The sequence below is a fragment of the Passer montanus genome, unplaced genomic scaffold, assembly GCF_014805655.1.
Source record: "Passer montanus isolate IOZ18808 unplaced genomic scaffold, ASM1480565v1 scaffold38, whole genome shotgun sequence".
Lineage (NCBI taxonomy): Eukaryota > Metazoa > Chordata > Aves > Passeriformes > Passeridae > Passer > Passer montanus.
Genome location: NW_024368596.1, coordinates 3379109 through 3405191, shown reverse-complemented (window position 1 = coordinate 3405191; position 26083 = coordinate 3379109). Strand labels below are relative to the sequence as shown.

Below are 26083 nucleotides of genomic sequence, written 5' to 3'. Positions count from 1 at the left end.
GCAGGGGGACGTAAACATGCATTAACAAGGTTAAACTCATATACTGTAACTACACTGTTTTCAGCTTGCAGCTTTATTGACTTAATCATGCCAGCACCGCAGCCAACAAATCATTAAATCCATTCCATTCTTCTGCTGGTTACCAACCACAAAAACAGAGGCAGGCAAACACGGAGCAAATCTGGGAGGGGGTGGGGAGGGCAGTGGGGTGCGGGGCCGAGGAGAACAGTGGGATCACTATGGAGTGACGCTGGCCTGTCACCGCCAGCACAAAGACGCCAAATCTGTCTTTATGGACTAAGTGGTTTCATGGTTTAAAGTGACACACTCATTTGTTCCTGTTTTGCAATGATTATAGAAAAGAAGAAGGGGGGAGAGGCAATAAAAAGCAAGCTGAGCTTCTTCATACCGTAACGGGGTGGGGGTGTGTGTCTGTGTCTGTCTGTGTCCATGTGTGTCGTGCATCCTCACAGAGCCACAGACCTCAGCTGCAAACATCCCCCAGGCCAGGGCAGAGGAGATCTGGGTGCTTGTGGCACCCGAGGGGTCTCAGGCACTGTGCTGCACTCACTGCTAAGCTGCTGCCAAACACAGGCATGATTTAGAGTTCAGCATAAAAGCAAGGAGACAAGGAGCATTAAATCAGTCCTTCCACTGCCCTCCAGGAGCAGCTCTGACCACACAGAGCCATGGGAGAAGTCTCTGCTCTCAGACTGAGCTAACAACTTCACTTTCAGAAAAAGGCTTTCATCTTTGGCCTGGCACCTAACCTTAGCTTTTCAGATCCCTGTTCAGGACCCCCAGAAGCTCCCTGACTGTCAGTACTGTGCAGAATGCAGGTGGTCCACCAGTCAGCACAGTCAGTATTACTAAAATACTACTTCTAGGTGGTTAGTTGAAAACATCCAGCTTTGGAAATGGAGCTGTCAGCTTTTCAGATTTGAACATGCAAGGTCTTTATTTGTCACTGCTGTTGTTCCTGCTCATTTTTTGATGGAAATCATCTTCTCTATCACCAATGGCTTGGTGCCTGTGCTAGTGGAACATCCCATCAGAACACAGGCATGTCTGTTTACAAGCAGGCTACAGAGTAAGAATTCAGCAGGAGCTCTTGGAAACCTTTTTTTGCTTCTTGCACTGATGCCTATTTGCCAGCTTTCCTCCAGTGCAAGAACATGAAATAAGCTCTCCCTGTTTGGGGAAGACTCAGCTACACCAGGAGAGATTCCTGGCCCATTTCTATTTGTTATGAAAAGAAGAAATGGCCCACAAGCTCCCTTTGCTTCGCCTTCTGGGTACAAGCTGCTCAGAGCTCCCTGTGAGAATAACCCAGATTTTAGCATCCTACCAGTGCAGGGGCTTGGCAGATACATTTGCACCTTGTCCTGACATACACCACTCCAGACCTTTTTGAACACCATCATTATTCGGTTTATAGTTGTTTTCTTTAGACCCAAACAACTCTTCTTACAGTTTGAGTTCCAACCTTGCCTTTTTTTGTTTACTAGTCTCCAGATCTCTATCACCCAGAGACAGCTCCTGGCTCCATATATTGCAAATAAACATATCATTACTTGGTGCAAGAGTCAGCCAGAATTCCTCTTGGAAACAGCCTCCAAGGAAGAGCCTGTCCCCCTGCCTCTCACCCGCAGTGTGGAGGCAGTGGAACACAGCATCAAAGGTGCTTCTTTCCAACCTCCACACTGGAATAACAGTCAGAAACAAACCTGATTTTTGAAAGTCAGAAAGTAAAAAGTCAGCTATTTAAGGTACCTGTGTGACTTTCAACTTAATTGACTTTATGTATTGGATCACCATAGCTGCTGTTGCCTCCACAGAGTAGGAACAAAGGCACTTCCAGCAGGCAAGGGCCAAGCCTTGGTGTGTTTTACAGGCTTCTCTCACTGGAGCCTCACCTTGGAGTTGCACATTAAGGTGATCTGAAATTACTCTGGAAACAGCTTTACCTCCACTGGCCACAGGAGAGTCTAAATGATGGGAGGGAAAGATGTATGCCAACCAGCTACAGAAGAAGACTGACAACAGAGAGCTCTACATCCACAGCTCACGAGGCCCAAACCAGTGCTTAGCCACACAACTGTTTGCCTTTTTTCTGGGGTTCAGCAGCCCCAGCTCCACAGCTGGTTCTCAGCAGAAGCTGAGAGAGGCTCTGAGCTCTGCTGTGCTGAGCCGGCATTGCCTCCCTCCACTGAGCCCCAGCTCCCTGCCAGCCTGACCCAGCTCCCATCCCTGAGTGCTTGCAGGCCCAGCTGGGCCATTTGAGGGCTGCTGTGATGGAGCTGGCCTGGAGAGCACCTTATCAGTGCCCTGAGCTTATCAGAGAACAGGGAGCCTGGAGGAGGCTCCCAGCTGCGGTCATTAGCGACAAGCCGCTTCAAAGGGAAGTGACAGCTGTGCTGATGTTTCAGGACCGACACACCCAGCCAGGAGTAACACACCAGTGGGGCTATTTATAATCCCCGATTCTCGAGTCTTAAAATAGCACTGCTTTTATTTTTACATTTTTAGGCACACTGGTATGTTTAAGCAACTCCATTTGCAGGCTCCACATCAAACACATCACAGGCGGTCTCGGAAATGACACTTGGGACTCTGCCTCCCCTCGGAAGGCAGAGGTGAATTTCCCTCTCCCCATCACCCCTATCTCCTTGGCAATTGTGACTAGGCCCATTTGCATGTATTTACATACAGACTGCCTCTTCCAAAAGCACAAAGGAGGGGCCATGCAGGCTGTGTCTGCAGACACCCAAGGAAAGCAAACAGCAGAGGTGTCCAGGCTGCAGTACATGGCCACACGTCTGCTGCTCTCAACAGGCACCACAAAGCCTCTGAAGGAGTTAATGGGTCCTGTAAGAAAGCAATACTGTTTGTGTTTTTCTTAAAAAAACAAAGGTCAGTATACAGAACTAGTCAAACAAACCAGGGCTGCAGGTCTGAAAGGAGTTCTCCCTCCAGCTGCAGCACAGCCCTAGCTATTTGTTCTCTGCTCCCTGGTGCCACAATGTACCTTGGTTGGCATTTCTTAATGACTGGAGCATCCATGTGCTCTTTGTAGAACAATTATAAAATATTCAGGGCAGGAGAAAAAATTTCCTTGAACAGCCAAGGCTCCTCCAGCAGACTGCATAGGTGTCAAATGGTAAATCGTTAGGTGTTTTAATTGCAGAGTTATTTATACCCTGGAACTTGTTATTAACATAGGAAAAAACAGAACCTATTGTTACCCATAATTAAAAGGATTATTATGGGACTGCAAAAGCATGGATAGCCCCAGCCAGACCACCTGTCTTTTGGCACTGGTGACTGTCACAGGGAGGAACATTAAACAGAGGCCAAATTTTCAGCCAAGAAGTTCAGAGGGGTGGTCCCAACATGTGAACCCCAATTTCTTTACTCAGTCTCACCCCATGACCCCTCCCTGCCTCTGGCCACAGGCCTGGCATTAAGCAGGGGAGCTCTGAGGAGAGGGTACTGCAGGGGTCCAAACCCATCCTTCCCTATCAGCAAAGCTTTTCTGACCAACGTGTGCACAGATAAGACACATCCTGGATTTGGCCTGGAGTTGCATAACTATCCTGTTAAAATCAGGATTAGCAGGTTATATTTTCATTTGCGAGATCATTATCTGCCCCAAGAAAGGTTTCCGATTTCACCAGCACTAATCAGGAGCCACAATGGATTTCCGGTCTCAGCAATGAGGCTCGAGAGCCTTTGTACCTTGTGGAGCCAGTTTCACTTCAAATCTAACTGCCAGAGCTATCATAGCTGCATGTTGAACAGATTAAGGGAAAAAGAAAAGTCACTGCTACTTACTACTTATTTCTAAATCTATTCCTTAGAGACACAAATCTCTCTGAGCACCCAAGCATCTCGTAGCTGCGCTCCCTTTCCAGGAACAACACCCTCAGTCTCCTCAGTGGCACTGAGCAATGATCCCCATTACAGTTCTGTGCCTTAAAAGAAATGTGTCAAAACCCTGCACTGGTGCTCACCTTAAGTTCTGGTTTAGGCTGTTAAAGATATCATAAAAAACAAGCAGCAAACAGGTCCAGAATAAAGAGATTGGTGTGCCACAACAGCCCGTGCCCCCAACAACAACGAGCTGTGTGCCCTGCACTGGGCTCAGCAGCATGTCCCATTGGAATGCCATCACCCAGACAGGGCATCCAGCACAGGAGGTGCCTTGGCCTGGGACAGTCAAGTACTACTGATGCCATGTTTATACCTGGGAGGCCAACCAGTCTCACAGGAGGTACTATCTTTGTGGACAGAGAGGTGAAAGGCTTACTGACAACTGGCTTTACCAGATAAGTAAATTAGGCCTGGGTTATAGTCTTCATGTTCTCTCACTGCCTCCACTCCCTGGACTGCATGAGTCAGTAGAACTGGAGGGAAAATATTCACAAAATTCTACAAATTCAGGAATTAAAGAGACATCTCTGAAACTTGCCTGTGGCACTCAATACCAGCTGAAAAACTGGGTTAGCTTGACATTGCTGCTGGAGGTGAACCGAGCTGGGAAGGCTGGCTGAGTAGTGAGAGCAGAGCCCCTCTCTGCAGAGCAGGTGAGCACAGTCCTGCCCACAGCCTCATTGCTCCAGCATGGAAACACCTTTTAAATTTTTAAATCCGGGAGTGAGAGCAATTAAGGAAACAAACTTTGTTTCCTTAACAAACATGAGGTTCAGACAGTTTGGGATTATGAGATACATGCAAATCTGCAAGTCTGGCCTGAGCAGGTTTTGAGGGCTGGAGAGCTCTGCATGTTCTCCAAGGTTCAAGAGCTTTGCCTTGAATACTCACAGCAGGACCATTTCAGTGTCAAGGCTCCTTTACCATCACCAAACCAGCCCCAGCTGACAGCCACACTGCCAGGCAGGAGGCTGGGAGAGCTCTGTGAAGGGAGCAGCAGCTCTGGAGAGCAAACCCCAAATGTCTTGTAAATCCTGCTGCAGGGAGTGCCACATCCCAGGGGGCTCGTTGGAAGGCTCTCCTGGTTTGTCTGCTCAGACAGGATGCCAGGCCCTGCTGGTGATGACACCCTGCTGCCTCTCCTGATACCATGGTACTGCTCTGCCCCTGTCCTAGCAGCTTTCAGAAACCAGGGCACCAACTAACCCAGGAAAAAAAACAACAAACCACCAGGTTACACCAATTTTTTTCCTTAATACTTTCTGCTCCCATTTGCTGCTGGGCTTGAAGAATATAAAGACTGATAAAAATGAGTCCACAAACCTCTGATACTCTACCCCCAAGCTGGGGAGGTTTCCAGGGGCTGGAGCAGGGGCTGCCTCTGGAGTCAGCTGGGAGGAGGGACAGGAGGCAGGGGAGGGAGAAGGGGAAAAAATGAACAGCTGCAAAGCAATTAAGCAAGCCTCCCTGCCATACTGTCCAAAGCAGGAGGCAATCTAATTCAGCCTGGTGCCTCTCTTCCTTCAGCCGTCTGGTGCCTGCCTGGGATTCAGGAAAGGGGCTGTCTGACTGCCCACTTTGTCTGACGAGCCAAAGGGGCCCTTCCCAGCCACAATTTCCAAAGGAAAGGGATCTTGGCTGGTGGTGTCTCTTCTCTTCTGAGAAAAACATGAATTGAATGTAGTGGCAGCAGCTTTATAACCCTCTCCTGCCCTTCCTCAGCAAACAACCAAAGTGGAGCTGGAGCAAGAAAATGACCCTGCTGGCTCTCTGGCTCAGCACTTGTCTCCCAGCACAATGAATCAATTGGCGTCCCATCATTATTGTGGTAACTGTATCTTTCACAAGCAAGATTTTATATAGAGATAGAATAGGATGTTTTCTGCTCATTTCCTTCCTGTCATTCCAATCACGAACTACTGTTAAAAATACAATGCATTTAAAGGCTGTAACATTTGCAAGCATGTGTTCCAGTTTCCCAGCTGAACGGCTGGGCTTTTGTTTTCTGCCCAGTAAAGGTGTGGAGAAACAGTGATGGAGGGGAGCCTGTGGTGCAGCTGGGTTAGAAACCCACATGTACAGAAGGTCATCTCATTTTCATGTTCCTAATATCAGGGATTACTTTAATTCCTTATTCTGGCCAACTGTTTTGGTTTATAATCCACAGCACAGCACTCCTTCCAGCCTGTCTAAGGTGGTACTTGTTTTGCTATTTCTTCATAAACTGGCAAAAAATGTTTTATTTGGAAAATATTAGTTAGGCAGGGCAATAAAAGCCTTTTAGTACCCAGTCAGAGGAGCACACAGGGTCTGTTAGGAGAACAGAGTACAATTCAACTCTACTTTCAGTTATGTTTGACAGTAATCTAGGCAGCAGGTACATACCTTCCCCCTGGCTTGATCAAGACAAATATGCAAAATGTGTATTTTAAATGCAGCTAGACAACATTTAATCTTACTAAATTTCTCAATAGTATTATCATAAGTAGAAAAAAAAAAGAAATCATAGAGAAAGCAAGATTTTAGCCCACCATTCTGAAAAATGCTTTATAAAGGATGAAATTTGAGGATTATTATTTAGCTCTTAATAAGCTAAAGCACAGTAACTTTATATATTGTGTCAACCTAGAATGGAGCAACACATTGAAAACAGGAGTTCCTTACTAATCTTTTACCACATAAGGTCCCTCAGGAAGGCCACAGTTCTTTCTAAAAATATAATTCATAGACATATAGATATATGCCAGCTATCCAGGAAAAAGCTCAGACTGGACTGGGCACAAAATAGATTGGTACATATCCCTCCTCAATGCCATTTTTTTAAATGGAAAATTTCTTATTAAGTAGTAATTTTTATTTCCTTAAAAGAAAAAAAAAGTAAAATGCAACATAAATAAATGCTGGGGATTTTAGTCCAAGTCCTAAAGTATGGGAAAATACTGATATGTCTACCTTTTTCAGTTAAAGATTTACTCACATTTCAGGACATCACACAGTCTGTGGTGATGTTATCAGTACTCCTCTGTTCTTGCTGACCTTAGGTGCTCTTAAACCATTATATACATAATATTCTCTGATAATAGAATGCCATTCACATTTCAGTAACAATAATTCACCTTAATGAGATAAGAACCTACACATCAAATGACTCTACCTCTATTTGAGAGATATTAGCACACTTTGGGTAACTGTAGAATCACAAATAATGACATCAAGAGTCCGACACTATTCCTGGAGAGCTTGTACTCCCAGTTACATCAGCAGGAATTTGAGATGTGTAAGAATTGCAAAAGCAGATGTTAATCTGCAGCAAACACCACAGGTATGGGCAGTCTGCATTTTTGCCTTAAGCAAACAAGAAAAACAAGACTATTAATGAGAGAAAACAGCAGCAGTTTCTAACTGCATGTATAAATAGGCATTAACACCAACTATATTCCTGAAGTGACTCATTACCGTGTGAAGAAAACTTTTACAAGAAACTTCACGTTGTTTACAAATTTCCCGTTTACATTTTGATTTAATTCTTGCTTTCCCACTCGTATCATGCGCCACAACCTCAGCAAAGATCTTCCAAGAGATGGAAACTTGATGCTTAAACTAAAATCATCAAGATTTACTCCTTCAGTGAGCTGGTTCTCCACTTTTCCTGCAGTCAGGTAAGTAAAGCAATGTTTTCACCCAGGCAAGCCGAGGTTGCTTGGCACTGTGCTGGCCCAGGGGATGGATGGATCGATGGATGGATGGATGGATGGATGGATGGATGGATGGATGGACGGACGGACACTGCCCTGGCAGCGCTGGCTCCGGGCTGGGCGAGGCAGCGGCCGCGCTACGCTAGCGCCGAGCCAAGGACGAAAAATACAGCAGGAATAGCCTAATTCCAGCTCTAAATGAGCTCAGCAGGGAATCTAAACAGTCAAGTCAATTGCTAGAATCTGCACTTTTCAACCTCGTTCTGCTCCTTTGATCAGACTGAATTTTGAGCTACGGCGATTAATGGACTAATAGAGGAAGTCACAGGGCATCTCTGGGGAGGGAAAGGAGAGAAAAGTGTTTCATACTCATCATGCAGCTATGCTGCTAAACACAATTCCACGTAGAAAACTAAAATGCCGCTGCAGAAAGTGTGCTGAGTGAGCGGCAAAGGAGGAGAAAAGGGGGGTTGTACGAAACAAAAAAATGATGCTGGTGTGATTGCTCATTCATTGCTTAAACACAGCCTTCGGAGCAACCGGGAGAGAAAACAGACTGCCCGAGCACCAGAGTCCTGTAAACTACCCTTCAACCCAGTGCTCTCACTGTTTATTCGTAATGCCACAGAGTGAAGGAAATATTAAACATATTTGCTATGCAAAGAGAAGCTTTCAAAAGCCCTGAGTAATTAAGCACTAAGAGAAATTGATTTGTTTATGACAGGGATACATACTACTGATATTCCAGGGTAGTATGTCCTCATCTGCTGGAAAGGGAAGAAGTACATTAGCATTAGAAGTCTGCTAATCACAAAAGAAAGGGGAAAAGCGTTTTGTTAAGAATTTTTTTCCCCCATTTGCTTTTTTTATTGCTGTGCCTGAGAGGATGGGGCAGCTTCTCTTCCTACAAGGGGCAAATTTTCCTTCTGCAATTGATGACTTTAAAAAACAAACACAAAAGGACTTCAAATAACCCCCGGACTGATTAAAACATTAATTTATTTATAGCTTGGCAAGTTTGTAAAACACTGGTACTAACCCCTAGAGGGGAAAAAAACCCCAGTACCAACAACAACAACAACACCAGAAAAGCCAAAAATAATTCAAATGTAAACCTGAGCTGAGGCAGGAACAAGTGCATCAAAGCTTCCAACTCCTGCTCTTTTTTTGCTGCAGCACTAATATAGCATTGCCAACGACTGCTGGGCCCCTTGCTGCATCCTTCTGCTCCACCTTTGGTCTTTCTTGAGCATACAAAGCCTAGATACATACATGATTCACTCTGCTCTCAGAAATAATCCTGCAGTCATCCTGGAATGACCTCCCACTGCGTAAATTTAGGTGTGTGTGTTTGAATCTTTACAAGATCAAGCTGTTAATGTAACGTCTTAGGCCAGGATATCACACTATTTTGGCTACATTAAAGGGCTTACCCTCCTTGTGGGTGTCTTATCAATTCTGTAGTGGGGAAAAATAGCTCAGCACAGCTTGTGCATAACCTGCATTCACATCTGCATCTGCCTGACACTGATCCAAGGAATTGTGTTTTCATTAATTCAATGACAAATGTTAAATAATTTTGCTGCTTATACAGAGAATATTATTTATACTGAAGTAATGCATTTACTACCTTCATTCTCTAACATTCCTATATTCCAAGGGTTAAATTGTAATACAGGATTACTTCTTGTTAATGGTACTTAATGGCAGCTTTTCAGAATTATGTACTGATAACGATGATATTTGCCTTTATACATGCTATAAAAAATTTAACTTTAAAACATGTAACAGAGTGATTAGCCTTCAAAGCCCTAAGAAGAGCTGCTGCATTCTGATTGTGAATTTCTATCAATTATTAGTTCTGGCTGCTTGAAATATCCTAAGTGCTCAAGACAGAAATATTACACAGCCAACAGGGCAGACTGATAGGCTTCCTGAATGCACAGTTTTTGAAAACAGCTCATAATAGTGTTTGGCTTTCAAACCTTAATGTTAACAGCTTTGATGGGACTGCTTCTAATTCATATTTAAGACCCATTACCTCTTCCTCTAAGCAATCTTCATGAAACATCATTTGTTCTGGGGGGATATTTGCCATCCAGTGCAGCTCTGTAATGGCTGTTAATTCACACCATTTTGCCTGCTCCTGTATTAATCAGCAAACTGTGAATCATCCCAGTGTTTCCAGACTCACAGATGTGTGAGAGAATCACCCAGGCCAGTTCAGTTTCTCTCCCCATTCAGTCCCACAGACAATATCAGTTCCTGTTTACAGACACGGCTTTGTTTTCCCCCACCCACACACTGAAATTTCTCCAAAATGCCCAAAGAAAAAAAAATTAAAAAACCCCCACCGAGTTCATTTTACCAGGAAAGTTATTTCTAGGTATTGCATCTGAATCAAAACATGTTTGTACTTTGAGCTGGTGTGCAGGGCTCACTGCAGCCAGGCAGGAAGAGCAGAATGGGGAGGCAGAGGGGCTGCTCTGCCACCCCACCCTGCCCTGCCGGAGCCAGGCACGGCATTAACTGCATCCAGGGACTCTCCCACACTCTTGTTTGCCTTCATTCTATTGGTTAAATTGGACTTTGGTTCTGCACGTATTTTTGTCTTGTGAAGTACTGATATAATTTTAGACTATGACAAGACAATACTATGTAGAAAGCACCCCAAAAATCAACGGTAGATGCCATGCTCTAACAGCACCACTGTGGGAAATATTAAAATTATTTATTAATTTAGACATCAAATTTGAGGAAATAAGTAGGGCATGGTTTTAGGGAAGTGAGAACATTTTCCAAAAGCAAAGCTGCTTTTAGTTCAACCCAAGCTCCCCAAACTCTCATTTACTAAGAAAGAGACAAAAAATACAGAAAATGTAGAACCCTACCTTCCAAAAACATGGGGGAAATGGAATGAAGATGTTCTGATATTAATGGGGATTTACAGCACAGTTGAAATGAGCTGGGTGTACAGCAGGGTCATGGAAACCATTTCCTCATTGCTATTCCTCAGCACACTGGGCCATGAACACACCTTTGCAATATAAGAATTATGGGTGTGCTGACTTGTGAGTGAGGATGTACCTTAGCCATCACTAACCACTCTACAAGTTGTTATTTTTAAGAATGATACACAGAAGGAAGTTACGGCATTCATCCTGAAGCCAAACAGGTTGTCAAGTCCTTGCCTAGATTCCCAAGATGTTTAAAACTTTATTGTATCTAAGAGCACAGTTGAGAAAATATGTATGTTCAAAACCTTTTGCTCAACTGCTTTTAATTAAAGATTTCTGCATATGGATTTTTTTTTCTAATCTGTGATAATAAAGAAAGTAAAATTGGTTATGTGAGAGGAAAAAAAAAGGCAAGAAAATCTGTAGATGGGGCCTGATTCAGCTGATGTTTAGCCCAGAACACTTGTGAACTGCTCCCAAGCTGTTTGGAAAACTTGAGAGGAACTGTCCACCCGGGCTGGCAGGGTCAGAGGGGTTTGGGTACAACTGGTGAACCAGGCATTTTTCAGCATGATGGCACCACCTTCCCTGCACCTCTGGGAGGTGAGGGTGTCTCCCATCCTGCACTGCAGAGCAGAAGGAAGCAATTGGCTGTTGCTTAGAGCTGAAAACCACAGAAGGGGTTTTGAGGGCTCACACAGAATCCTGTGCCATGGCTCCCCCTCCTCTGCTCACCCACAGCTCTGTGGCTGTGCCTGGCCTGGAGCAGGGACACAGCTCGGACACACAGCCCTGTGACACAACCTGGACACACAGACTGGACACACAGCATGGACACACAGCCCTGTGACACAGCCTGGACACACAGACTGGACACACAGCCCCTGTCCTGAAGCACCTGGAACATCACAAGCAGCCTGTCAGGCTGAAATGCAGCATCTTGCCCTACATTTCTCTGGGATAAGTCACATTTCCCTCTGCATGCTCACAGCACATGAGCACTACTTCCTCTTTCTCCACCCTGGACAACCCTCCCTCATTGCTTCATTGTCCTGCACATAAGGAAGAGAAGACTTCCCTGAACGCCTCCACCACCCCTCACTGCTGTTTACAGTACCTCCTGAGCCTCTTTTTTATTTCCAATTGGATTTCAATTTGTCCACTGTGAGATTCCCATAGAGCTGTCCGTGTCCTAAACGCTCAATTGTTGGCTGAACATTTTCCATTTTATTAAACAGGTCATGACCAAGAGAAAGACCTGTCTGGATGGAGGAAAGTGCTGCAGCTTTGGTGTGGTGTCCATATTAATTTCAGATCCAAAAGGTGGGTGATGGTGAGAGTGGGGGAGAATGCTCCCCACATGGTGTTTAGAAGGATTTGCTCTATTTACAAGTTTCTGTGCAGATTGCTTCCCCTAATGATGTGCTGTGTGGTGTCCAAGAGTGTTATCAGCACAACAGAGAGCTAAACTGGAAGGAATTATGAGTGCATTAGGCAGAGCTGTTGGAAACATCAGTGCCTGCAAACATCTTAACATACAAGCCAAAGAAATGGGAAGGTTAAGGCATGGCTGTAAGGGCCCCACTACAACAGGGAAATGCTTTGAAATACCCAAAATGAACACAAGAAGACAACACAATTTTAAAAAATGAAATTTAAAAAAACACTGTGAAAGAGCAATGGGCTCAGAAGATCAGACGTGAATTAAGGTTTTTTTATCTTGATTATTGTATTTCTGACAATGTATTACTGTTGATGTGTTGAGGCCAAACCCCCCATTTTGTTCCACAAGTTTACTTCTTACTTTCTGAAACTTATCTGACATTATTTATTCACAGGGGAGGGAAGGGAGAAGAAGGCAGTGGATAGCTTCAGTCAAGCTCCTCTCAGACTCTCTTGAGAACAGAGAATCTCCAAGTTTGAAAAAAATATCAACTCACTGGCAAATGCACAGATAAATGTAAATTCAGAAATGACCATTCAAGAAGATGTTTTAACATCTGTGGAGATGTCAAACTCCAGGCTCAGCCTCATTGCTCTCTGTAATCCAGATTCATCACCAGCTTCCTTTATTCCCCTATTCAAAGGCACTTAATTAGCTGAAGGGCTTGTTGCTTTGCCTTCAAAAGCTCTCCATCCCTCAAAGGCTTTGCTTTGGTATTGTGCTGCCACTGTCCTTTGAAACCAAATCTGGTTTTCTCTTCACAGGATTGGTAAAAGAAAAAAAAAAGGTAGATTTTAAAAACTTGGCTCCCGAGGAGAAGAGAAGAGAAGAGAAGAGAAGAGAAGAGAAGAGAAGAGAAGAGAAGAGAAGAGACCAGGAGAAAACTTAATTCAAAGTGGCTTTAAAAATAAGTTTGACCCTGAAGAAAAAGGGTAGGGGATTGAAGCTGCAGATGAAATCTGGCCATTACTTTTGGTTTTATTAATAAAGCATGATACTGTAATTGTTTTATGCATTAGAAAGATGCCTTGTGACATCTTGGAAATCCCAAATAAAACATTATTTTCCCCTGTACTTGCAGGAGGACTGTATGTACTCAGATGATGCAGGTTGTGTTCTCTGCTTTTACAAACTCTTCATCAACTGCATCAGAGCTCATGAAGTGCTGCTGAGTCAGAACAGCCTCACCTAACAGTCACAGTGCACTGACTTTTCACAGGCAGAAACAACTTCCCATAATATATGGCACCCAGAAATCAGGCCATGGTATTACCATTTCTTCATATTAATAAAAGCTGTATTTTGTATTCCATTATAGTTATTTAACCTTTGTCATCTAACCTCTGGGTCAGTTTGCTCTTTGTAACAGCACATTTCTTCTTCAGTCTTGTTTCTATATTTAGAAAACTTACGCTCTGAAATAAGATTTTTTTAAACTTAAAAAAAGTATATTTAATTTAGCTCAGAAGTTTTGGTGTTCCTCTGCAACCTATAGTTTATTCTTCCAACTCAGATAATGTATTGCTGCTTTTATCATAGTCAAAGAAATACTTTGCTTTTCAAAGGGTATTTTAGTCCTCAGCATGTTCTTCACTATCCCATATGCAGTCCATATGTAGTAAAAATTCAGCCACTTTTACTGCAAATAATATTAGTTTTCTCTCTGTCTCTTCCCTTGTCATTTTTTCTCTATCAGTATTTTTGGCAATGGAGATGAAACAAATATACCCTTCACTGACAATCCAGTGTACAACTCCCTGGATGTCAGCAGGAATGCAGAGAGCTCTAATAGCACATTTGGTTCTGAGGGTGCAAATGGAGCTCAGAGACACAGCGTGTCCCCCCAGACAATGGCTGCTTACCACCTACATCCCCCCAACAAAACAACCTTTGCAGCTGGCTTTGGTTCTCAGCATTCACACACGGAGCAGGCAGTGGGCAATCCTGCCCTCCTCCCCCAGACTCCCAAGTTTTAACTCAGATCAGCTTGGGCTTGGAAAAGAGATAACCACCCAAAGGGTTTGTTGTATTCCTGACTTCAGCTGTGGATATCCCCGGCTGGTTTTCTGCCTTCAGGGAGGAGGGGATGCCTCCTTGCCCTGCACAGAGCCCTGTGTCTGCTCTTGCACTGGGGGACTGACAGAACAGCTTTTCTGCAAGTGGGGTGCTGTATCAGCACTGATGAAGGCAGAACTGAGCCCAGTGTATTTGACATTCCAGAAAAGGAAATCTGTAAGTACAAACTCTATTTAGACATGAAAATCAGGGAGATGCCCAACTAGTCAACCTGCCTGGGCAAATGCAGCTTTTTGTGCACCCAGAAACAGCAGATAGAGTCAAGTGGTGAAGCTTTACCCCTGAAAACAGCGTGTGATAGCTCTGGATACCTCTGACTCTGGCATTTACTACCATGTTTATATTAGGATTTACAAGTCCAGACCTTTGAGTATAATTTCACTCACCAGTATCAGCCCTACAGGAATAAAATGAAAACCTGCCCATGGCCAGAGAGCAGTGTTAGCCCCACCAGGCTCTGAGCTACCACACAATGCAAACTGTCAGTGCCTCAATCAATACCCAACAATAAAGACATGGTGCTTCAGATGGGGGAGATTAGCTCTATCACACTGAGCAGTGTCCAGGCAAGACAGGATCTGGGACACAGACTGATTACACTTAAAAGATACATCACTAACTACGAAATGGTAGAGCTGTGAGGCACCAGCAGTAACCCTGCTTTTGGAATGTGGAGTGTTTGCTTGAATACACAGTGAAACAACAGCAAAACGCTCACTCTGGGTCTGCGGCTGCTGCTCTCTTCCCCATGTTGCTGTGCCTGCTACAAGGATCAAATTTCATGGTTTATTGTTCTCCCTCCAACTGGCCACCATCCACATTCTTCTTCTGTACAAAGCTGCACCTCTTGCTCCAAAGAAGAGAGAACTATGCCTTCTTTTTATAAATTTTAGTCACATTTGCAAACACACACACAGAGTAAGGGGGTGACTTTTAAGCACTAAACAACATTTCAGGGAATGCTGGTATTTTTCTCTGAGCAAATTTCTGTGAATGAGGCAAAAAAGGGCAATTTTCCACCAGAAATTTACTAATTTTGGAGATGCAGAAGTTGTCTCCCCCGTCTTCTGAATCTTTAACATTGTGCCTTTTAATGAAACAACTGCTCATTGCTTGAAAAGTCCTATTCATCACCTGCCTCAGGAAGGAACTGCACTGAAATTCTGCAAAGCTCAAATTCATCTCTGGATACACTGCTGGAAATCAAAACCTCAGTCACTGGGGCTACTTCTCTCTAATGGAGTAAAATTGGTACAGAGCAGGTGGGATCTAAAATTCAGTACCATCTCTCAATGTAAATAAGAAATCTATTGCAGACAAATAACAGATCTCCATGCTAGATTCCATGAAATGTAGAAAGTATCTCAGACTCACGGATTCCTACACAGAATAATTTTCCAATGTAATTTTTCTTTTAATTCAGCACTCAGGATCCATTTTCTTCTATGAGATTTGCAGTAAAGTTATCAAAACCTTACAAAATGCTCCACTCCTCAACATCCACCATCTTTCTTCAGCAGCTCAACAGACTGTAAAACTGGAGCACTGTCATCTGCTGTGTAATTACTGGTCTAAGTCTTCCCTGTAAAATGAGGGAGGCACCATAAGCTTACCTAACTAGTCTGAAAATGTAAAATGCTCATCACCTGTAATCATTGTCTTAACTGTCCTTGATCTTTACTGATAGCAGCAAGATTATAATAACTCTCTCTCTGACAGTGAGAATCAGCTGAAAATGCAGCACAGGCAGAGCACCAGGAAAGTTGCTCGAAGAAGGAATATTTCGGCCAATTAGAAAGACTGACTTCAGGAATGTTTATTTTAATGTCTAATCAGTGATGCAAGGGGTTCAGAGGTATAAGACTAAAATGCAAAGCAGGGAAAACTGGGGCACAGAAACCTCAGGAATCCAACAAGGACATTCCTACTTCACAGACTCAGTGATGAAGCCAAAAAGAAAAACCTCAAAGGTTATAGACCTATGATCAAAAGTGATCATGTCACTGTGGTTAACAACTTACTAGTCCTCATGCAAGATGCAGGAAAACACCATGAATGCACCCACACCTGCCTCCAGAGTAAAACATCTGGTGGGCAGTAATTCGTGGAACTGCTGCACTTTGCTCCCTTTCAGTCATCTGTCTATCCACAGGCCTGGATCCCAAACCAGCAAGGCTCTCTCTAATCTGTTTAATCTGAGTCCCACCCAACACAAGGAGGGTCCTCATGTGCCTGGAGCAACAAACTGCACCAGGTCTTTCACTGGTAACCCTCTGAAGCACTAGATGTGCCCCCTGTTACCTGTTCCACACCTGCATAAGCCAATTCAGCGAGTCAGTCCTTCCCTGCTGCCTGCTCTGGGCTGCTGCAGGAAATAAGGGAGAACTGAGGGAGCACAACTGGGAAAAGAGGGAGGTGATCCTGAAGAGGCACAGTGGCAATGCACCCCACAGAGTTACCCCTCAGAAGCTGATATTTAGTAACTATCCCCCATTTCTCACTGCTGTCACAGGACATAATGGTATTTAGTTACACCAGCAGTACACCAAGACTGAGGAAATCCCCCTCCTTAAGAACCAGTCAGTTTGCAAGGAAGAGGCAAAGAAGAGCTGGCTCTGGAGTGCATTTCACACTTCAGCTCTCAAGCAGATCCCAGCAGAATTTCAGTGATCAGGCTCTGCTTTACTGGGAGAGCAGTGTCAGACCTTCCCAAGCTGCTGATGGAGTGGCTGTGTGCACAGCCAAGCAGCTTGGAGGAGTCTGCTTACAAAGTGTTGGCTCAGCCTAACAAAGCCCTTGGTTTGGTGGTGAGGTTCGGTGTTTCCAGCTATTCTTCTAAACAAAAAGACGTTTATTCCTCACAGCCAGGCTGCTCTCAGACCCAGTCCCCGAGCCCTTCCCTGCTCCCAGGACCCTGTTCACAGTACTTCTCTCTGATCTGGGGTGCTGGCAGACTCACACGTCTCGCTGAGTCTCAGGGAGGAGGTGGCTGGACAGAAACCAGGGCTGTGCCTCACTTTTGCCAGCTGCATTTTTGCATTTACCAGCTCGATTGGTATCACAGATCACCATGGGTGGGGAATGGCCCTCATCCAAAGCAGGGAATGGCTTCTGGCAAATCCTAGTAACAGGTATTTCAAGTCTGCCTCTTTGCTATTCAGGAGCTGTACTGTTTGACCTGCTGTCCATGAAGGACACATTTTAACTTCACTTCTCACCCCACCTGATCTTTTCTAGCCTCAGAAGCATAACACAGAGATGAATTTGTTGAAGGGCACTAAGATAAAAAGAAGATATTCCCTCTGAAAGGATAACATGAAACATGCAACGAGAATATCTCTGGAGATTATAATATAAACTGAAAGAGACTATGACCTATACAAGTAAAAAAATTGATTTAAAATTGCCCAAAGTTCTCCACCAGGCAAAAACAGGCAATGAATTACGGTACATTTTTAGTTGGAGAAATAAATAAATTTACTATGATAACACCAGAGGTTGTTATTGCCTTGTCCATGTGTGCACTGTGCACACCTCAGACAGTTAGCGACGTCGCATTTGAAACACAAATGGAAAAGCAAAGTTAAGAAAATAAATGATTTGGTATTTTCACATAAGCCATGTAAGACAGAAGAGAGGTCCTCACCTGTCTGCTCTGAGATGGCAGTGTGGCAGCCTGCATCTGTCTCTGCATCCGATGTGGCTGCATCAGCTGCCGGAACTGCTGCTGGAGGAACTGGCTGCTGTTGTTCTGCTGGGACTGCTGCGTGGCTGGAGACTGCTGCTGCTGCTGCTGCTGCTGCTGCTGGAGATAGTGAATGAGGGACTGCTGTCCTTGTCCTGCTGTCAGAGGGGACATTTTCTGAGTAGCTGACTCTGAGGCAAAGTGAGACAGTGGTTTGGTGTTGTTGAAAGAAAACTGGTCCTGGCTAACAGGGCTCTCATTCACCAGACCTGGCTGTAAGTTACTGGATGGCTGTTGCATAATTATGTTCATATTTTTGGTCTGGTTTGTAGTCATTGATTTAAAAAGCGAGTTCTGCATATTTGTGGGATTGCTGGTGGGAGTGATGTTAGACATTAATGTACCTTGAGGACTGAAGGGCTGCTGATGCAGAGCAGGGCTTGACAGCTTTTCTGGCCGGTACGGTGGAGAAGGTCCAGTATTTGTGGAGGCCATGCTGGCAACCAAGTTGCTCTGTGGGCTTTTAATGCTGTTGGCTGGCAAGCTGGCTGCTGTGAGAGCAGGCAGCATGGAGCTCTGAGGGCTGAAGGGCTGCTGGCTCAGAGCTGGACTGGAGAGCTTCTCAGAGCCATAGGGGGGAGAGGGGCCATTGGATGGGGTGCTGCTGGAAGTCATGCTTGAAAGCAGAGTGTTTTGAGGACTCTGAATGCTGTTTCCTGGTAAATTATTAGCAGGCATGCCAGACACCATAACATTTTGAGGACTGAAAGGTTGATGGTGTGGGGATGATCCTGCCCTGTAAGGTGGAGAGAGACCAGGAGGAGACATAGTTGGCCAGCTGGGAGTCTGTACTTGTTGCTTGGTACCAGACACCTGCTTGCTGGCTGCCAGCTGCTTTAGCTGCTGAGCGTGCCAGTTGGAGCCAGGCATGTTGGGCAAGGGTACTGGGAGCATCGGTGGTGGCTGGTTTTTGTTCTGAGCTGCTGTAGAGATGGGTGATGCAGCAGGTTTGTTTGAGGGAGGAACTTGGAAGTTAGCTCCAGCAGATGATGGTCTCATCTGAGGGGATCCTCCACTGGGTGGATTGCAGCCTGGAGAAAAATCTTTGTTAGCAACATGGTTCTCCAAGTGGGAAGTCTGCGGGGAGGACTTTGGAGTGGTATTTAGGTTTGGCTGGGAATGACTCAGACCAAGTGGATCTTCAGCCTTGCTGCACAAAATCTTCTCCAGATCCAGGTCATTGGGAGAAGGATCAGGCATTTTGGTCAGCTCTTCCAATAGATCTTGCAGCTCCTGGTCCACAGACTGTAAGCTGTTTCCTTTCTCGTCATAATGGACAATGTTGTTGGTTTGCCCTCCTATTGACCCCTTCTGGTTTATTTCTGTGCTGGCTGGCACTGAGAACGGGGAGCCAATGCCACCCCCATTCATGTGATTGTTCTCGAGGAGCACTGGGTGCCCTGTGACTCCCAGGGAAGAGGTGCTGTGACCAGTGGGGAATGGAGAACTCTGCATTTCTGGACAGGCCATGCTGGGATTGGCACCTTGGCCCATGGCAAGGTTTACATCGTCAAGACAAAGTCTTTTACTGTCGTTTGGGAAAGTGACATCAGGCACGCCACTGGAGGCAGGAGAGCTATCATCTTCCAGTTTTCTTTTAATGGATCCCTGTAACTGTGAAAATATGAAAGGAACAAGAAAGGATCCATTATTGACCGTATTCTGACACGTGCTGAAGCTCCATACTACAACACTGGGTTGGAGATAAAGAAAATTAAATAATACAATTAAAAAGCTAATCATGTGAGACAAATGCAATCAGGATTTAAATGTGTGCAACTTCACCAAAATCAAAAGAGTTATAGTCAGACAAAGGCTAAATCTCATGAGTTGGCTTTAAAACAGATGCTAAAGCTACAAAATACTGTCTGTCATGTGAACTGTAATAGAAGTTTTTAAAATAGTTTCTGGTTGCATTTCAATTAAGACATTATACTCCCTGCATAACAAACATGCCAACATTTTTATGGTAACATTTTTTAGGTCTAAATGGCAAATCTGAATGAAACCCTGGACTGAATTTAGTGACCTTCTGCCAGTGACTCGAATTAAATTCAGACCTGAGACAATTAAATTGTTTTACATTCTTTATAGGCCAAACATCTGAAATAACTAGCATACTTTCTAAACAAACCAAAACAAACCAAACTCTCAGCTATCTATCTAAACAGACTTTCAAACTTCCTATCACAGATGTTTTAAATTCCAGAAAGAGTAAGTAACAGCTAAACTTCTTAATTTTTGTTTATTCTTCTGTGTCTAAGGCATTGTGAGCTTCATTCTTTTGAAGGACTGCCACTCATTCATAAAAATAGACATGTTTTCAAAATACAATTATATTAATATCTTGATCTACAAGAAATGATGGAGCTGTAAATTCACAAATCTCAGGGAAAAGAAACCTGCCTTCTACATATAAAGAAAGTGAAACTAGAAACAATGCTTCTCATACTATTTCAGCATATGGCAATCTCTTCCACATAAAATCATCTATGGCTTTCAATTTTAACAAGCATGACCTGTATGTCACAGGATTAATCAGACCTTAACACTGCTGCTTCAAGTTAAGGGAAATAAGCATTATGACCTTGTTTATCAATAGAGGGAAGTAGTATATAGAAAAGTATCTGATCAGCAATGGGAAAGTGAAAGAACACTGGTTCCTCTAAGCCAGCTCCCAGTAAAGCACTCCCAGCTCTGGGCTACAAGTCCAAGTGCTTCCCATCATGCAGTGCTATAAAAAAATCCCATCTAATAAAAGTTCATATCAACAGAAAAGTCCCCCCACCAACCCCAGCATAACCAAATCCACTCCAGGGCTATGCTGCATATGGCTAACTTCTGAATTTTACACTAATTTTTAAACACACTGCAGTTATGCCTCAGTCACTGCACAGCTCCATCACCAGACACAGCAGCTTGGGCACTGTGGCAAAGAGACCTTTGGGTGTTTTCCCTTTACTCCCCAAGAGTTGTCCCTTACAGAGTTGTTAGTGCTTGTCTCTGGTGCTCTCCAGTCACACTGCTTTAGCATGGGCTGTGCTCAAAAACCACAGGAGGGGAGAACTGAGGAGAGCTGCTTCCAGTGCACATTGTCTGGTTACTGAGAGCCTCTTTGGGCAGCAGTGTCTGTGCTGGGCCAGGATTGCTGTGAGAGCCTGTCCCAGTGTCACAGCCAGACACTGCTGCACCATCAGACATTGCTGATGAGGCCAAAATTTGCTTAGCTTTAGGAAATGGAACCAGGCCTAAATCTTCTCCCAAATGTTAGTCTAATGATGGATGAAATAGTTTTCCTTCATTTTCTCTGCTAAAATTAAGCCAGAGCTGCATGTTTCAACAGATGTTGCCCTGTGTAGGCTGAAACATGTTGGTGGAGACTACCTACATATATTTAAAACTCAGACATGTATAGAGAGTATTTACAGGGGCTTCACCCATCCAAAACAAACAGAGTGTGCTCCCAAGCTGCACCCTGGGAACCTTCAGGCAGGAAGTGTGGGGGATCTCCCACCCTTGGCCAGCTGACATGCTGGCATGCATGTCCTTGCCAGCTCTTCCTTTGCCATAGGACATTCCTACGCTCTGAGTTACCACGGAAAAATGTGGGCTTTCTAAACACTCTGAAAAACAGTTCTTTAACTGTTGCACTGGGGAATAAGTGTGAAGGGAAACAAACTTCATTTCCCCATGACTGTTACTAGATAGAAACAGCTAAAATAAGGCCATAGCTTTCTGATGGCACAGGTATTCCAAAACTGGGACAGGACTTTTAAATAGGATGCTGTTGCTTAGCCCTCCCGAGAAGATTTGCTGTAAGAGAGGCAATGAAATTAGCTGGGTGTCATGTTCTCTTGAAAAGCAAGATTCCTGTTTCCCAGGAGTATTGCACAAGTACTATAAAATCCTGAAGACCAATTTCTCCCAGTGCAGGCAGGTATAACTCCACAGAATTTAGTAACATTGCTTTTGCTTAAGATGGATTTGACTACAGCCCCAAACTTGAGAGAGAAAGATACGCTCCTTAAAGCAACTAAACAAATCACAGAATAATTTTGGTTAAAAGGGGCACTTGGGTGCCATCATCCTTCTGCTTCAAGCACATCACCAATGTAAAAAATAGATGATAGTCACCAGGCACTTAAGCATGGAGTTTCCATTATAAACAGAAATCCCTCCTTGCTCTGGCTGAGAGGTTGTTTTCAGTGCTCCCCACTGACACCTCAGTGGCTGTTTCTCCCACACAGCAGGCTCTGGGCTGGTGCTGGCTGTGAGGAGCCCCAGCTCCCAGTGACTTCTCTCCTTGCACATGCTGCTGTGGCAGCCCTGACCAGTGCAGGGGACAGGAACACAATTTCATGTTACTAGGACCCTGCCTGGCTCAGACACGCCAACCACAGTGGTGGCAGGAGAGCATCAACAAGGCACTACAACTTTTAGAATCAGGAGATCCTGACCTCACTAATTCAAGAAGTTGTTTGTTGCAGAACATCCCTTCATCTGGTTCCAGATTCCCCAGGAAGGACCCGGTTTATTTCAACTCTTTCTGCTCTTCTTTTTTTTTACACAATTTGGCAAAATCAACAGAAAAGAGAACACCAAAGCATGTTCTTCCCCTTTCTCTGCTGATTAGTATATTGGGCAGCTCTGTTTCAAATTGAATACCTGAGAAGTGAGTGGAAATATTTTAGAAATGCATCACACACACACATACACTCTCCTAAGCTGGCTGGAGGCTGCCTATGGCTCAGTATGGGAAAGCTTCATTCAGATGTGCAAGCAAGGACGAAGCAGACAAGCAACAAAGGGGCTCTTGTGACATTGTCAAAATGCATTAAAATGCACTGGCATGCACAGGCTAACTTCTGTTTGGGAATACCTGGGAAACAAAGGCAGCTCTCCGATTCAGGGCATATCTGATTGTGAGCTCTCCATTATCTCAGGTTTGCTTTTAGCAGCGATCCCAGCCCTACTGTCCTCTCCAAACCAGCAGGCTGTCTTTCTGGGAAGGACCAAGTCACGCAGGAGCAATGCTGCTGGCTCGACATGGCAGCACAAGCAGAATAAATAATAACTGTTTACGCTGCTCTGTCCACAGAAGCTGCACAGCTGTGGTTACAAACAGCTAATTTGTCACACGCTCCCTCCCTGCACCAAACTGATTCCCTCCATGTGGGCAGAGTGCTCCACAGGCTTCTCTTGTGCAAGGAGGGAAGGGCAGCCTCAGCAGGAGAAGCCAGTCCTTGGCTGTGCCCTCCTCGAGCTGGGCTCGCTGGGGCTGCTCTGGGGGTGACCTTGGGCATCAGGCACCAAACTTGGGAGGTGGTGCTGGCCTTGAGGAACTTACTGTTACTCACTGAAGGGACAAAGGAAGGCAGGAAGTGGCAAAAACTGAAGCAGAGTGCTCAAATTGTTAAATACATACTGTGATGGTTCCATTGGATTTCAATAACCAACCACATCTCTGGTTGGTTATTGAAACCAACATGGGCATCTCTGGACTGGCTCCCTGCTTTGACAGCATTCAGCCTTTCTTCTCTTGTAACATGTCAGCTGTCCTCAGCTGCTGCTCCAGCTCTGCCCGTGAGCCAGGCTGCCCCATGGCCCTCCTGCCAGCCCCTCCTGTCCTGGAATTAATTCTCCTTCTGGAACTCATGCCTTCCTTCACCTGCAGGTGGGAACTTGGGAAGGAGCACCTGCGTCCTGCACTGGAAAGCCTTGTTTCTCCAGCCTCACAATTGACCCCTCCACCAGAAACAAGCCACCTCTAACCAGAGATTCCTATTTAGGCCAACATACTGCAGAAATGAGAGAGGAAAAACATTAGGCAAGGTATTTCAGCCTGTCAGAGAGTCAAGCCTTGATTTACAACAACGGCAGGGTGCTGATTATTGATCTGCACCATCCCACCCCACGCACTGCCATGGACAGATCCAACCTACAGCAGTGATTCCCACACCTACACAGCCTCTTCGAGTGAGCACTGAGCCCAGTGGCTGCTGCCACCCACACCCTCCCTCAGCAGCTGCCCCTGCCCTGTGTCCAGCAGCATGGCATAGACTCTCCTGATTTCATAAACTGATGTTCATGGATCCATGACTGGCATATCCAGAATGGGAGACAGACAACCTTCTTTCACTAAGTCTCAAGACCCTTGTAACCTTGGGAAATTCCATGTGTTGGTTTTTCTGTTTGTTTCATTGAGGAAAAGAAATTATTGTAAAAGGAGATGGTGCAGGTGGGGAGACATCAGTCTCACCACAGATCCTGAGATTTGCTAATGTGGTGGCAGCTTTGACAAAGCCTTTCAAAGCAAAACACCTCGGGAATCCAGGTCACTGACAGGCTGCTAAGATCTGGCATATCTGAATTATTTTGACAGATAGAGCATGTTTAATTTTTGGTGGAAGGACTGAGCAAGGCAGAAGCCTGAGATAAACAGAAGTATTTTTCCCCCCAGTATTTTCTCAAGGCATATTGCAAACTGTTCCCTCTGCAAAGTATAAAACCTGAGTCTAAGGTTTGCTTAACTGAACTGACCAGAGAATCTATCAGTGTCTGTCTCTTTCAAACATTAGACACTGCCAAAACTGGAAGTATGTATTTGCCAGAGGCAAACTGTTTGCAGCATTCAGCGATCAAGACTTCAGCCTCTGTGGCTTCAACAAGCTTCAGCGAGACCTATCTGCCCATCAGCCCAAAATGTTTCTATCTGTTCTGACAAAAACAGTCATGCAATGAGAAAATGGAACTGGCAATTTTCCATATAAAACAAGAAAACTTCACATTTTTTTTCTCCTGTGCCTTAAATTCACAGCTTGGAAAGTTTTGTGCTCTCTATTGCTCATTTATCCACACTAGACAGATTTTACTGTCCTGATAATATTTAGGGACAGTTGGTGAAAAAGAAGTGAGAATGTGCCTGTGTGTTTAAAGGCTGGAAAGTGGATCTGATATAAAATATTACCTTTTAAATAGCAGCAGTTACTTGCAGACCCTCTGTGTTGGGTAGTAGGCTGGCTTGCACACGAACAGCAAACCCCAAATGCTCCTGGGCAACAATCCCACTCCAGTACAGCAGGACCTGGCACTGCAGTAAGTGCATTTAGCACATCTGTAGGTTTCTGTTTCTGCATGCTGGCTGCAGTTTGGTAAAAGACACTCACATTATATATCTGAATCCAAGAAAAATTGCCTCCTGCTGACCAGTGAGCAGCCAAAGCAGTACCCGACTACAAGAAACATAAACTACATTTTATCAAAGTCATATCTCAGGCTACAAGGAGAACTCAAGGAGGCTCAAGCAATTAAAACTACCACTCACTTTTTCCAGCCTAAGGTTAAAAATAAGCTAAAATCACATTCCTCCTACTACTTTGGGCTGTTTGACCCTTCTGATTTCAAGCAATTTGAGCATGGATGGGCATTAAGTTGTCATTTTACAGTGTCAGGAAACAGATCACACACAATGCAGTTCCAAGCTACCAGACGCATGCACCGGTGTGCTTAAAAATTGCAATTCCCCAAATTTTCAGGTAAGGAGTACCAGAGTAAAGTCCACTTTGGTCTGTTGGGTACTTGTAGACTGCAAAGGTGGCAGATCTGTTTGTAATGAAGTGTGGTGGTAGAGAAAGGATTATGAATAGGGAAAATTCACAGGGTGGGTTTCCTTCTATTCATCATGCTCATAGAAACAGGCTGCTGGAAGGGAGGATGTAGGAAGAGGAACCGGGGATGTAAGCAGTGACTTTAACCATGAAAGCACGTTGGTTATTAGCCACCTTGTATGCGTGATGTGGATTGTTGTTACCTGATCCTACAGCTTCTCCCAACTCCCACCTTTAAAACAAATACAGTAACAGCAGGTACTGGAAGTTGCTGCTTAGGTGTGCACATGTAAATCTCCTCCTAAACACTGCTGCTGCATGTGGAGAGTTTGATCTCCCCTCAGTACAGAGCATCAGTTGACTTGATGGGAGTGTGCACTGATCCTCTGCCCCACTGCACCACTCATTGAGATCTTCCCCAGTTATTCCCTCAGAAAATCAAGGACCTCATGCTGTGTTAAGAGAGAAAGAAAAGAACAAGGTGCGTGCTTTCCCTTAATAAATCTCACACTCTTGTTGTGAGTGCAAAGCTGCAGGAGCCAGGAGCTGTGTTCACACACCCCTGAGTGTGCATTGTCAGAGAGCACAAAACACAGAACTGTGCCCTTCAGCTGGTAAGCACAGAA

General features: G+C 44.6%; 1 protein-coding gene across 1 annotated transcript in view; it reads right to left on the bottom strand.

Moving 5' to 3' along the window:
• The window catches only part of MAMLD1 (mastermind like domain containing 1), an 81185-nt gene that overhangs the window by 14223 nt on the left and 40879 nt on the right, over window positions 1-26083 (bottom strand). Inside the window, exon 2 of the mRNA XM_039717334.1 lies at window positions 17752-19464. Within this exon, the coding sequence (XP_039573268.1) occupies window positions 17752-19464 (1713 nt within the window). The remainder of the gene's footprint in view (window positions 1-17751; window positions 19465-26083) is intronic.